The sequence below is a fragment of the Ixodes scapularis genome, unplaced genomic scaffold (genome assembly GCF_016920785.2).
Source record: "Ixodes scapularis isolate PalLabHiFi unplaced genomic scaffold, ASM1692078v2 PGA_scaffold5__190_contigs__length_132052651, whole genome shotgun sequence".
In the NCBI taxonomy this organism is placed as follows: Eukaryota; Metazoa; Arthropoda; class Arachnida; order Ixodida; family Ixodidae; genus Ixodes; species Ixodes scapularis.
The window spans coordinates 124,513,988-124,528,255 of NW_024609880.1; the positions used below are offsets into that span (position 1 = coordinate 124,513,988).

General features: G+C 45.6%; 1 protein-coding gene across 1 annotated transcript in view; it reads right to left on the reverse strand.

The window, feature by feature from the left end:
- The window catches only part of LOC120836610 (glutamyl aminopeptidase-like), a 28,019-nt gene extending 14,274 nt beyond the window's left edge, over positions 1 to 13,745 (reverse strand). The window contains exons 1-5 of the mRNA XM_040205608.1: positions 13,421 to 13,745; positions 12,187 to 12,349; positions 9,628 to 9,730; positions 8,190 to 8,310; positions 4,447 to 4,577 (exon numbers count right to left, since the gene is read on the reverse strand). Coding sequence (XP_040061542.1) covers positions 4,447 to 4,577; positions 8,190 to 8,310; positions 9,628 to 9,730; positions 12,187 to 12,349; positions 13,421 to 13,745 — 843 coding nt within the window. The remainder of the gene's footprint in view (positions 1 to 4,446; positions 4,578 to 8,189; positions 8,311 to 9,627; positions 9,731 to 12,186; positions 12,350 to 13,420) is intronic.
- Between the last annotated feature and the right edge of the window lie 523 nt (positions 13,746 to 14,268).

The following is a 14,268-nucleotide window of genomic DNA, read 5'->3' on the forward strand; positions in this document are numbered from 1 at the left end:
GACGTTTGTGATATTCTGTTTTTGATTTTTTAAGTGCAGATGTCAGTTGATTGCGATACCTCTTAAAAACTGCATGGTCACCGTCATCCTTTGAACAGAGGTACTCCTGATATAAGCGATTCTTTTTTCTTATCATTGTTAGAATAGGTGGCGTGACCCATGGTTTTCTTATTCGTTTTTTAGCAGTAACCGTCTTATATGGAAACGATGCGATGTATAGCGTCTTAAAAATATTTATGAAATCATCATATGCTTCGTTCACGCATTGCTTTGAAAAGACAGAAGTCCAGTCTGTTTGCATGACTGTGCTTCGAAAGGACCGCAGTTGGCAGTCGGTTATCGCTTGGAAAGTTACGAGTCTACCGACGCTCCGTGATAAATCACGGGTTTGAAAACAAAAAAATATTGGTAAATGATCGCTTATATCACTACTAATAGTACCTGCACTGCGAACTATAGTATTTATATTGGTAATAAAAACGTCGATACAACTTGCCGTAGAATGAGTAATTCTGGTGGGGGACACAATCACATTGCAAAAACCACTACTACTGAGTGTACTACTCAGTCGTGAAGAAAGAGAAGAGTTTTCCGAACTATTTACATTTAAGTCACCGCCCAGAACAAGTGAGTAGTTATTCAAGGATATGAAATCAAGATACCTCTCAAGAAAAGACAAAAAGTTATTAAAGCTACCAGCTGGCGGTCGATACATAACAGAAAGCAGCTGACGTCCGTGCTTCACAGTTACGATTTCATAGTCGTCTGTAATTTCGGTAAAGGCATCGAGTATTTCGCATCTAATATCCTGTCTAACATAGATACAAACACCTCCCCCTCGTTTTCCGCTTCGATTCAAAAAGAAGTGATTGTAACCCGGCACGATAAAAACATCGTCATCTGTTGCGTACCATGTTTCGGAAAGCATCACCGCTTCAAACGAAACACAGAGTTGATCTAAAAGAGTAATAAAATTGTCACTTTTACATTTCAAAGAGCGTATATTTAAATGTAAGATCGTGGTCGAGTCTTTGGTTCCTGCATATCGCTTTAGTTTAACAGGCAATAGAAGTTCATGGTATTCGGCCATGAAGCTAGAGGTTAAAAGGAAAAAAAAAGAAAAAACAACGGACAAACAAGTGCAAAGAAAACCGTGAATTACGCTGCAGTCGCACCAGCCTCAACGTTGCTTTCTGCACTATCGAAGTGGCGCGACACAGGAAGTGGTCCAAAAAATTGCCTGAAGATGCAGCCTTCTGGCCAGACAGACACGCTGTTTATCGCTTCAAATACTTCTTTGTCAACGAGAATGTGGAAAGACGCGTAGTAAGGAAGTTTGGTTTTCAATTTCGTGCATACGAAAGTTTTACCTTGCAAAACAGCAGCGACCAAATCCTCAACGTCCTTCGTACTTGTTTCCGGGGACAGTCTTGACACAAACAGGGCTCTTTCTTGTGGGGCACGTTGAATCACGGCTATCTTTGACGCTTTCGAAGTTCCGACAGAGGGCTTTACGGGCTTACGGCGGGTGACAAGGGTGAAGCCATCCACGGTGCTTCGTGGAACGGAGTCTCGTTGGGCTGTAGACGCTGCAGGTGGAAAGAGCCCAGTTGGTCCGATGGCATTCGCTGAAGTGTCAGCTGGCAGCGCTTTTCGAGGTCTCGGTGGGCTCTGCTGTCGGGAACTCAAGGCGGGAAACTCTACAGTGGCAGATGCGTAGGACGACGGACGAGAGCGGTCAGTTGTGTCTGAAATATTCCTGGAGCGTTGACTCACGAACAAAGAGACGGTGTCGTTGAGACGACGAACCTCTTGACGTAGCGAGGCGTTTTCCGCTTTTAGTCGTGCGAACTGGTCAACGAGCTCTTCCAGTACCGCTTGCATGTCTTTCTTTGATGTCGATGAACCTGCTGCAGCACAGAGAATGTCATCGGTGTCGGTTTCCGCGTCCATTGTATATTCCGTGGTTGAAATTCTAGGCGTGGGAACTTGGTCGTCGTCGTCGTTTTTTCGCTTGACGCATTTCGCACACTTGTACTGGCTCACCCCATCTTGCACGAGTAGGTCGTAGTCATCATTGACGATATTCACGCACTTGCAGTGAAAACGAGTTAAACACGCACAGCAAACAATCTGTTGCTGCTTGTGGTGAAATCCCGCGGAGCAGCTGCCACACGTGTCCTTCTGCCGCGCCATTCGCGCAGCGAATGGCGCGGCAGAAGGACACGTGTGGTGGTCATCATTTAATAGCAGTAGTGCTGCCAAGGTTTGAGGCGTCTCTCACGCAGGTGGTGCACCGTGCAACAGAGTTAGCGAAGGGGTCGATCAGCGTCAAACGTTTATCCCATAAGTTAGTGCCTCGATTGAGCAATTTCCACCGCACTAGAAGTTTTGATAGAGACCACGAGAAAGTAAGAAGAAGAAAAAGCACATCGCCCATTTTTGTTGACGTAGTGTACACACTTCAGATCAGGTCGCTCTGCCATGGGCAAAATATATATATATATTTTTTAAAACATGGTTTTTTAAAATATAAGGCTTATCTGATAATATTCGGACCAATATCACTGGGACTATAACGAGATTGATTGTTTAACGGAATATGCATTTGTAAACACGGCAAATTGTTTGATCAATTCTTCCGATCAGTGAAAACATTGCGGAAAAAAGATTTACTGCAACTTGAACAACTTCTAGCTCATGAAGACCCCGACACACTAGAACAAAAACAGCCGAGTTTCTCAGTTAGCGAAAACGCTGCATTGATTTTTTTCTTTTTGGCGATCTGGCTTTCTTCCAATACAATAATCCTTTCCCAGTTTTTGTTTCTATATTTTTTTTTTGCGTTCTGATTTGATTGCAAAGAGATGTGACGGAACTGACGAACGAAGTCAGACGTAGAAATAAAGCTCAATGGATAGATTTGCTCCAAAGACCGCTGCTTTTTGTTCGCGTTCAGTCCGATATCTTTCTTGTGTGGTGATTATTTGATTTAAATACAAAACATACGCGCATGTTGAAAATATCAAATGATAATCGAATAGTAAAAAAAATATTTTAAAATTTTTTAAATTATTGTTTTGCGGGAAAGGCTTCATGTAAAAAATCCTATAGTCGTCGACAGGTTGAGAGTAAAATGGAAGCTCCTCCAAACTTTTTCCACTTTAACCGGTTTGTTTAAAATCACAATTGAAGTCATGGTAATAAAACCCTAACTGAGAAACACAGAAGGGGACGAACACAGCACAACAGTCTCGGGTTTTATTGCCATGAATCATCACCAGCTCGCTTGTTTTTTAAGTATTATTGCAATTGAAGTCGTCTTGATTTTTATTGTCCACCCTGCTGTAGCCCTCGTTTCGCTTTTATGACAACTCATTTCGCGTGAGTGCTACCATATGTAATTCTGACGTAGCCGGGATAAAGGACAGACGACCTGTCTTATTTTCCATTCGAGCGAAGTAAGAATTGGAACCAGCGCTTCTTAAGCAAATAGTGAAATGTGGTGATTTGACAATGCGGTGTCGGTATGCTACGTAAAGGGTTATTTCATAAATACAAATCCAGAAACTACTCGAGGTAGCCTTCTGGTACACTGGTTATATTGCCTCCGTTATCTTTGTAATTAGCGTTTTGTCTGAATTATTTAGTTTATTTTCGTCAGGCAACACCTGACATCTTACAGTACGTTCGCATATTCTTAAATACATTCTACTAGTGAAGTGCAAAATGACCGCGTGAGCATAAAGCAATCCTAGCATTCTTCAGTTGAGTAAACTTATTCCGCATCGGGCAGTTTTGCCGTGAGCTTTTTCCGGATCCGACAAAAGGTCAGTGAGCTTTGCTCAGCATCGGACAGTTTTTCGGTGAGCTTTACTCCGATGATCTTTTCTCCGCCACCCATATTCGCGCCCTGCCGGAAATCTCAGCTCAATACCTTAAGAAACCAATCGGACCGTCAAAAGTGGGTTCAAAGCGTAAGTCTCCATGCTGCAGCGCTAAAGGCAAGGCCATGCCTTGTCTTCTAAGTAGAATCAGAAAAAAAAAAAAAAAACACGCGTCCGCCCCTTTTCCCCCTTTTCCTTACACACATACAAGAAAAGAAATCTTTCTATGCATAATATATTGCGTTCACCAGCTATGCTGTCAAATTCTTTTCTTTCTTAACACTCGCCGAAGTGTCAAACATTGCCCTCGCGCGTGATTTGGATACTTTTCGCTGACGACCGGACTTGGTGCTGTTCACCCGTGGAACTTTCTTTTTGCGTTAGTAGGTGACGTCTTCACCTGGAGATTCTTCTAAAATTAACTTCGTTGATAGGTAGCCCTCCATGAGTGATAGCCCGTAGGATTCTATATTTCTATACACAAACTTTAAGAGAGCGTAATCTCCGTCAGGATGATGACCTTCCGTTCAATACTCTGTACTCCTACCGGGCAGCTTACCTGATGAATAATCTCGTGAGAAATCAAAACTTCCGTCTGCGAACCTTCTTCCTGTAGTCGATCCTCCACAGCGAAAATTGCTCCCCAGTTCTCAATGGCCCCGAACCAGACGTAATCGAACGTAAAGAAATCTGATACAAAAAAAAGTACTGATTCAGTCTCCGCGGGACCGTGTGAAGATGCGATAAAGAAGGACATGCCGGGTGTTTGATTTTAGTTCGAACAGATTTATTAAAGACAGCATCGAAAGGACATCGAGCGGCAGTTCATGTTTGTGAACAGTCAAAGGTTATATATAGAGAATTGCCAGCATGGGCGCTTAACTGGAACCCAACCGTGCAAGCATGTGCACCGTGCATGTGAACGTAGCTATGGCCAGCTTGTTAATTCGCGCACTTGCCAACACGAGAAGAAACAGGTGACTGCCTGATGCGGTGCTTGTAATCGTCTATGGTAGAGTGAACTAGAAATGATTGAGTGGGGCCACCGGAGTGCTATTTCTAAAGCTCCGCATGGCAGAAAATTATAGAGGGCACTACGAGCGAAAAGGCTTGGATTTACAGAAACAAGAAGTAAACGAATTTTAATCTGTAAGCTATAGACGCTTTACACACGCGCTAAATTACAGCCACCATTGCTGACCTTCTCTTGTCTTACCGAGATGCCGAGCAACTGAAACGGTAGTTGACGATCCTCTACAAAGGCCGATGCTTTAGAAAAGGACACAGTTGAATCTAATATGGCAATAACCTGGCCTGCTACGGTAATGATGAAGTGAAATAAACGGAATATGAGGAAACAAAAACTGAAGGTCAGTTATGGCGGCGTCCACGCACAGCTGCTGCAAAGCGCCTATTGACCAAGCGCGCAAATAATTTTAATAACAGAGAATGTATTTTATCAGCCGTTTTTTTTTATGAAAAAGCCTTACGTTCCAACGCTACGCTCGACCAGCACACAGGTCAAGGCAATAAAAACAATAGAGATCCGGGCTACATTTTTTATGCAACCTAGACGCCAAGTGTCACGTCAATACATAACGTCACAGCGACCTGACTTGTCGTCACAACTGCCATGCGACATCACAACGACGCCTTGACGTCAACGTCGACGTCGACGTTGACAACGCGAGTTACACGACATCAAGACTGCGTTCTGAGGTTATATTGCGTTGACAACGACATCGATGTCCACGCTGACGTTGACGACAGTGTCACGCGACATCAGGACGACGTTAACGTGACGTCATAGCGACGTTTGACGTTGCGTGGGGCGTCGACGACCACGTCGACGTCGTCCTCAAAGCGACTTGATGTTACGAGCGCGTTGCAACGGCGAATCGATGTCGTGTATCGCCGTCGTTCTCGACGCGACGCGACGCGACGCGACGACGGCCTGATGACGGTATCTTGGTGTCGCGTAGCGTTACCGTCGACGACGACGTCGTAGCGTCGTCGTAACGTAACGTCGTCGTATCGTCACGTGGTGTTTTGACGTGACCTCTGACGTCAAGACCATAAAAAATACAATTAGCCTCTAAGGGGCCATATTGCCCATATGACCTTGACCTTTGTGTCGATCGAGCGTAACGCTTGAGAATAACGGTCGAGCGCGCCGGTGGAACCGAAACAAGTTTTCATAGAATTCGGCTGACAAAGCCCATTCTGCGTTAAAAATATTCCTTTTATCCTTTGTTCAGTTCGCTGGTTCTAAACTAGACTCGTTGCATAGAAAGGACTAAAATACCAGGTATGTACTCTTAGTGGCAAAACCTCCTTTGCCACAGCACAGCAATGCGAGGTTGTTGGGGTGGCAAAAATTAAATTCCTTGCCTCGAAATTTATGCCAAGAAAGGGCAAAATCCTCTCCCGCCCACGCCAACTCAAGCATGTTGCTGCACCCAAAATCAAGGTGAACCAAGTCACTTCGATCACAGCGCCACTACGCCAACTTTCGGCGTTCTGAGCTTCAAATGAAAGCATGAGCGAAGTCTATAGCTCGCCTCACTTAATCATTTCTAGTTCACTGAATCTATATAAAGGAATCACTGGCGGCTATACCTGTATTCGCAACTAGTAAACGTGTGCTGACGGCGAGCTTCCACAGTTCTTTTGCAGCGTGCAGTTCGAACCGTCAAGACTGCCGGTTTTAGCAGCCAATCATTGTGAGTCCGTTCTGAACATGCACTCCAAACATCGCCTTCAAATAGGGCATCCAGTGAATACCCCCCACAGTTGGCTCATTGTTATCATGAGTCAGATAAAAATCTAAAATATATTAATTAACTCCATAGAGTTAATTAATCTATTTAATATAGCTCAAGAAGGTTCTTGAAAAAAAAAGTGTTAGATGTGAATTCTGGAGTATTTTCCCCGTGAATCTCAACATCACGTTCGTTTTCCTCGAAGATGTAAAAAAATTGGGTTGTGTGTGTGTTTATACAGCCTAGAACTTGGTCTGCCTCACAGGGGCGACGAGTCTCCCAGCTGTAGATGAGAAATTTAGCCAGTGCGGTACAGCCGCTAGCCTGGGGGTCTTTAACGTGCATCACGCAGTAGTGATACACGACCGCACGCCGGTACGATGCTCATCCAGATCGAAACGGGCAGGGGTGGGGCTCGAACCCAGGATACCTGGGTTCTGCAGCGCGATCGAAGATGTAACTAAACGCGAGAAAGCGCAAAAAACCTCCGACCGGTCGTTTCGACATAGCTAGATATTTTGTCCGCCAAGCGCGTGTCGCTCGTGTGGGCAGCGCGTGCAATTGCAAGTCTTTGACGTACATTTTTTCGCACTCACGCCAGCCGTGACGTCTCTTTTTGACCTTTTCAAAAATAGCAAGAGTGCGCGCGCACAGCTTTGACAGGCGCTGAAGATGCGCAAGAGCAGGAATTCCGGAAACTTCTAATATAAAGTCATGCCCCGGGAAAAAAAAACTTCAGCGGTACTTAAAAAAAAAAAAAAATATGCAGCTTATGTGAACCAGATTCGAAGATAATGTCGATATTCGCGATCCTGGAGGCCAAATGAAGACGATTTAGGTGTTTTTCCTCAAATACAGTTTCCGTTTAAATAGTGAAAATATACATATGGTTTAAATTAGAAACTTGCTGAGCGTCATTATATAGACCACTTAATCTATTAACCTTAGAAACGCTTGAAGCACGCGGTAAGCACGAGGAATCGCTGAAGTTAACGCACGTGCAACAGACGCTGATGGTAATATTATAGTCTGAGTTTTCACACTAGCGCCAGACTAGCGTCTGTTGCACAAGGCGTAAAGTTTTTCTTTTTTCTTCTTGGAATAAAAATTAAACGCAGCGTATTTTCTGCACTATAGCCCGAACCCAAGGTGTAGTTTGTAGGGAAAAATTTCGGCTGAAAATTTGTTTTCTTGGATACTCCGCACTTGATGATGACTTCTTTGTTAGCGGGCGAAGAGTATATCATAAAGAAATCATCAATAAGATAATATCCTTCTTACAAAATCCATAAATCTCGTCATTACGAACGATCTTGGGAAAACAAATCCTTGTATAGTCCGCAGCTGTAAATAGTCAGCACCACGTCAAATTTAAAATTCTAGATATGTGTAGTTCAGGGATTGTACAATGCAGGCAGGCTGCCAATATCTTCACTACGTTCATTTATTTTCTATCTCTCTCTCTCTCTACAATACAGACGAAGATGAAATTCGTTGTAAACTTAGCCTTCTAAACGACACTGCAAAACATCGCTCTTACCAAGTTTGGGCATGTTGTATGCCATGTCAAAGTATTTCTCGAAGTAATCCAAATGCTTGTTGGCCATGGCCACAATACTGGACATTCTATCCTTCGGGATATTGTAACTGGTCAACGAGACCTGCAAGACACGACGTAATTCGTTCGCAAACAAAAGATAAACAAAACAAAAAAATAAAACGAAAGACAACGACACGTCAAAATTTTCTTCGTATTCATATGCGCCTTCCTTAAATCTTTTTTGTAGGCGAACTCTCATATGCAGTAAATCAATAACTCGGCAATCCCAAATGATACGGAAGCGGTCATGGGTTGGGTTCTATCACAGAAGTTACTGTATTCCACTATAACACGTAAGGCTTGATAAATCCAATATGACCAATATCAGGATCAAACATGTTTTGACCTTCAAAATGACTAATATCGTTCTGAAAACAATATATATATAGCAAATTAAGAGAGAGAGCCAACATTTAGAGAGAACTCACTCTTCAAAGAAAACCTACAACTGCAGCCACAAAAACAAAAAAAAACAAAAACACGAGCATATTTTTATTAGAAGTACAGCACCAGTTTAATATCAAAGTAGATTTTATTGCTTGGGCGAAGAGCGTGTTGGTTTAAGTCATGGATGAAGAAAGAATAAAACAATTAAAACAGGGACAACACAACCACATCTGTCATGGTTTTGGAAAAAAAAAAACCAATTCAAAATAGAACACTATTGAATACTTCGCTTATCAAGGTTACCAACATGACATGCATGGTAAATCGAAATTAACTGCGCCCCTCGTGTGTGTGTGTGTGTGTGTGGGGGGGGGGGGGGGGACAACACGCATGACTGCGTGAGCTTTTTAGGAATTTCCTGGACTGTAAACATTCTACCACTGTGCTCCGAACATGTGGTAAATTTTTCTACGATCAGTTGCGCACTCGTGCACATAACCCATGCATGCGCGCTCGGTCTCCACCATGTTGGAAAACGGGCACTCAAGAATAAATTGTGTTGTCCAAGCATTAGTTCCGTAATCAACGCGCAGGTTGATATTAAAACAGCCTACAAGATTCCAGGATTATATCAGAATTTCATTTATACGTCAACGTTGTACCCGATGGGCATTCTAAATGTGTAAATCCTGCGACCATTTCTTTTTTCAGCTGGAATGCCTATTTGTGTGCTGCTGCTACCCTTATAACTTTGCTTTTATTTTGGATTTCGAATCTGGACGGACAATCAGCGATATGTTCGCCTGTCTCTAAATGACTCTGTTGACTTCGTGGAAGAAATAGATGAAGGCAATAGGAGATGTGTTGCGTGAATGTGTCCCTCAATCTATCGCGATACGCCTTACACAAACAGAAGAACTACACATCACTGCCGTGACCAACTGCCCTGAGGTCACGTGACCGCTTCATTTTTAGCTTGCCTTGAACTTACCTTGCCAACTGTCAACGTTTTGTAGTCATAGAACAGCTGCCATGCAAGCAGGTATGTGGACATGACCGGCGTCTGTTGGAAGATATCCGTATCCTTCTTTTTCCTTGAAAACATACCAAAAGAGCGAAAAACCCAGAGAAGGTTATATAAATATATATATATATATACATATATAGATAGATAGATAGATAGATAGATAGACGTGGAAATGGAAAGAGCAACAGATCATTCCTTCTTATTTTACAGATCTGCTACCTCGCATTGCGTAAAACTTAAGAGGAATTGAAAGAGAAACAAAAAATGAAAGCCGTTTACAATTCTCTGTAACGGCGGTTAGAGCGGAGCTCTTGAGGAGGAGAATGGAAGCGTACTAAGCGATAGGGTGACTCCTTGAGGTCACGTGAGCTCAAGGGGGTCACGTGACCTGGGGGGGTCACGTGAATTCAGGGGTCACGTGGCAGTGGGTCACGTGACCTGAGTGGTCACGTGATTTCAGGGGGTCACGTGACCTTAGGGGGCCACGTGACTTTACGTGGTGTCGCGTGACCTGAAGCGGTCACATGACCCCGGGGGGGGGGGGGGGAGTCACGTAACCTTCTAGTCACGCCGACGGCGACGCCGCTCAAGCCGGGAACGGGCCCCTAAGAGCTGCGCTCTAAAAGATGAAAGCCGTTTACAACTCCCTGTAACGCCGAATTAGGGCGCAGCTCTTGAGGAGGAGGAGGGAAGGATCCTGAGGGGAAGGTATACGCCCTCCTCCCTCCTCCTCACGTCCTCATCATGTCTGCCACTCCTCCCTCCGAGCGGCGTCGCCGTCTTCGCACGAGGGTCACGTGACCTCACGAGGGTCATGTCACGTCACCGGGGTCGCGTGGCCTCACGGGGGTCACATGAGCCCTGTGAGGTCACGTGACGATGACGATGACGCCACCAGTGACGTCACTGTTGGCGTCATCATCAACTGATGACGTCATCAATGACGATGACGATGCAAGTGACGTCATCAGTGACGTCACTGATGACATCATCAGTGGCGATGACGATAACGATGCAGATGCTGATGACGTCACTGATGACGTCATCACTGACGATGCCGATGCCGATGACGTCATCAGTAACGTCACTGATGACGTTATCAGTGACAATGACGATGGCGATGCCGATTACGTCCTTGATGACGTCAGCAGTGACGATGACGATGGCAATGCCGACGACGTCACTGATGACGTCCTCAGTGCCGTCACGCGTCCCATAATGCACCGCGCGGTTACGCCGACGCCGACACCTACGCCGCTCAAGCCGGAAACGGGCGCCTAAGAGCTGCGCTCTAAAAGGGAATTGAGGCAGAAAGGGGAAACAAGCGCTATGTTTTCTCTAAACTGATTTTTAACTATTACAACCGTCTATGGCAAAGACGCTAAGACTCGCGAGTTTTCTCAAAAAAAAAAAAAATCTTAAAATACGTGGTTTAAAGAGCGACGAGCCATACTTCGAAGAAGACGAAGATAAACATTATGAAAACAGCGGCTCTTTATCGGAGCGCTTCTTTGCGCCCGCGGTCCTGCTCCCCGGTGGTCGCGGCGCGAAGCCACCTCCTCGCCTCCCTCGTAGGATCGGGGGAAGTAGGGCGCACGTGCGTTGCGCGTCTCAGCCACCGGGAAGCAGTGCTGCGGGCGCTTAGATGCTCTCCAATAAAAAACCGAAATCTAGAAACCCGTCGAAATAGAGCGTTTTTACAGAACGTCGTAAAATGCAGCCCCGGAATTATATCCTTCCAAAAAGAGTTCATTTAGTGGTTTCCGATGATGCTCAGCAAGTTTCAAATTGGAACTATACGTCTATGTGTAATAATTAAAAAGTCAATTAACAAATTTTACTTAATTAGCCCACTGATAGTCGCGACTATCTCCCTATACTATGTCCGCCTGGCCCTATAACTCACCTGCACTAACAGCATAACCGTAGCTTTCACGGCTTTTTTTAAACAAATCTGAAAGTATAATAAAAAAGAAAAACCGCATCTCCACGTGGTGAATGATGTTGATTGGGGCGAAGCTCTGGTGGTGCTTGCCTGCATAGACGCTGAGCCGCAGCATGCCGAGCATTTCGTTCGTTTTCATCCATGTCACGCTGCCGTCAAATTCCATACCACACATTCTCGTTCTGACATAGATGAAAACGAACGAAAGGCTCAACATGCTGCGGCTCACCGTCTACGCAGACAAGCACCACCAGAGCTTCGTCCCAATCAACATCATTTACCACGTGGAGATGCGGTTGTTTTTTTTTGTTGTTGTTTTTTGCCCTACACAAGCACGGGAGCACGTCTTCACGTGCTCGTGAGCACGTGAGCTCACGAGCAGGAGTACGTGCACCCGGCGGCGGACGGACGTACGGACATGGCTAGCCCCTAAGGAGCTTCGCCCCTAAAACGTATATGGCGTAGTTTTTAAACTCCCGGGTGATTAATCGTATAAACATATAAATCAGGCCCATTTATATTGCTGCGGAGAGTAAAACTGCCACCTTGTGAGTGTCTGCTGGAAAGAGAATACATACCCGCTCTTCGTACGCAACAGTGGCATGTTACTGATGGTTGAAAGCGACTTGGGCCTGACGAGCGTGACGTTGAAGGTCGCTTTGAGTGCGGGCTCGTCGAAACACGGAAAGGCTTGGCGCGCCCCGTCGGGCTCGAAGGTCGTTGCCCATCGGTAGTTGGTTTCTACGGAAATGAGGAATAGACCGATTTCACCCACCAGCCACCCACCAGCAATGAATCGAGTGAAGTTTGGTCATTTTGCACGTGCCACTACCTCGCTGTAGCTCTGCGCGTTCAGAGCGAGGGTCGTCTCGAGCACTTCCGCCTGCCTCCTGTGAACTAAGGTTATGGCAGCTTCACGCATGCGCCGAACGCTTGGTGAAGTCGGTCTATTGGTCTACCGCATACCTCGAGTGTAAGAAAACATTTCAAGGTCTGCTGCTTCAAAACTGAGGGTGCTGAAGATCATTTGGCATTAATCTAAAGCCTCCAAGTTAGCTCGTGATCGACCAGTGAGAACGTGAGTCAGCCGAATGCAGCACTCGTTTCTAATTTTTGTGCTTCGCGGCGGCCTCAAGTCCGTGACGTAACAAAGAGTAGCATCGCGGCCTTGTTATATACGAGGTGTTGGTCAAACGACATGATGTTCTCATGGCGAAAGTGCCAGGCTTTTCCATGCGGGTCACCATGCGGGCAACCAGCAACACTGGGTCGGCCTTCCGAGGATTGCCAACGATCATTACGCGGAGCGCAAGTTCGTCTGCTTCTTGCACAAGGGTTGCGGTGACGTCATAACGACGCAAAGCTCTTATTGGCTGAATAAAAAAAATTGTGGGTAGACCTTAAGGCAGGAGGTCTACCCACTATCCTTTCAATAAAAGCCAATCAGAGCTAGGGGTCATTATGACGTCACCGCAACTCCTGCACAAGAAGCAGACGACTTGTTCTCTGCATAGAGTTGCGTTATCTGTTCGTCCATCGACGGCAATAGGAGTCACGTGATATTGTCAACTTCGGCGGTGATGGCTGGAGAACCTAATGACCTCGAGCTTCCACCTTAAATAAAACTTGTTGTTCGTAACTGAAAACCCTGGTCATGAAGTCATGGGTAGGAATCGGATGTTGGAAAACTAGCGGTTCTGTGGAAGTTTGCCCGTATCGCCAAACGACTGACTGCATCTTGTCGGTGGACACAGTACCGGCGTCGGTCATGGAATGTGGAGTGCCAAAAGACGTATGAGAAAATGAACTCACTGTATTCGCCTTCGTCATTTTCAACCGCAAACCCCTCCTTGAAGAAGCCGATCTTTTCTGTGCTCGCGAACTTTCCTCGAAACTTGAGCGAGATGACGCATAGCGGCGATCCCTTCCGGAGGGGTCTCTCCAGCGGGAAGTAGGCGAGATCTCCCCTGCGCCGTGGTTGGCCGACGCTATTCTGGCATCCGCCCAGCTTCCAACTCCTAATTTCGAGCTCCGAGGAGGCGTGTAGCACAATCTCGGACGTCGTCTTCCGCACGTTGAAGAAGGCCTCCACGTTGCCGCTAAAGTGGTTGCTGTTCATGGCTGTAACGACAGGCATATTACGCGTTAGGCTTTCTGCAATGCTCACGAACAAACGCACAGTGGGTTTGCATTGTATGCAGCACAAAATGGCGCACACTTGAACACCGAATCGAATGCATTTGAACATCCGCGGAAATGTTGCGTCTAAAACAAATGAGATGGCGCAACTTTTTTTTTAGGCGATAACATTTCTGGGCAAGCCTTACGAATTGATGCGTCCGTCGATCGGTTGATATATAACCAACGAAGCAGGCGGCATGCACGTATCTCTTATGTACGAAATAAGCATCCACTTCAATTGAGCGTACAGGGGGAAATGCGCCGGAGAAGGCTGCCAAGCGGAGGGCCGAATTTCCCTAGCGGACGCCTGAAATTTCCCTGTTTCTTCTAAAATTTCTCTCGCTTGCCCAAGTAATTATGTAATACTAAACATTCCTTATCTTCTGAAACACTTTCATTTTTACTATGAGAAATATATTATATGCGGAGCGTAAGTTCGTCTGCGCTTGCGATGCAGGGGTTGAGATGATGTCAGAGCG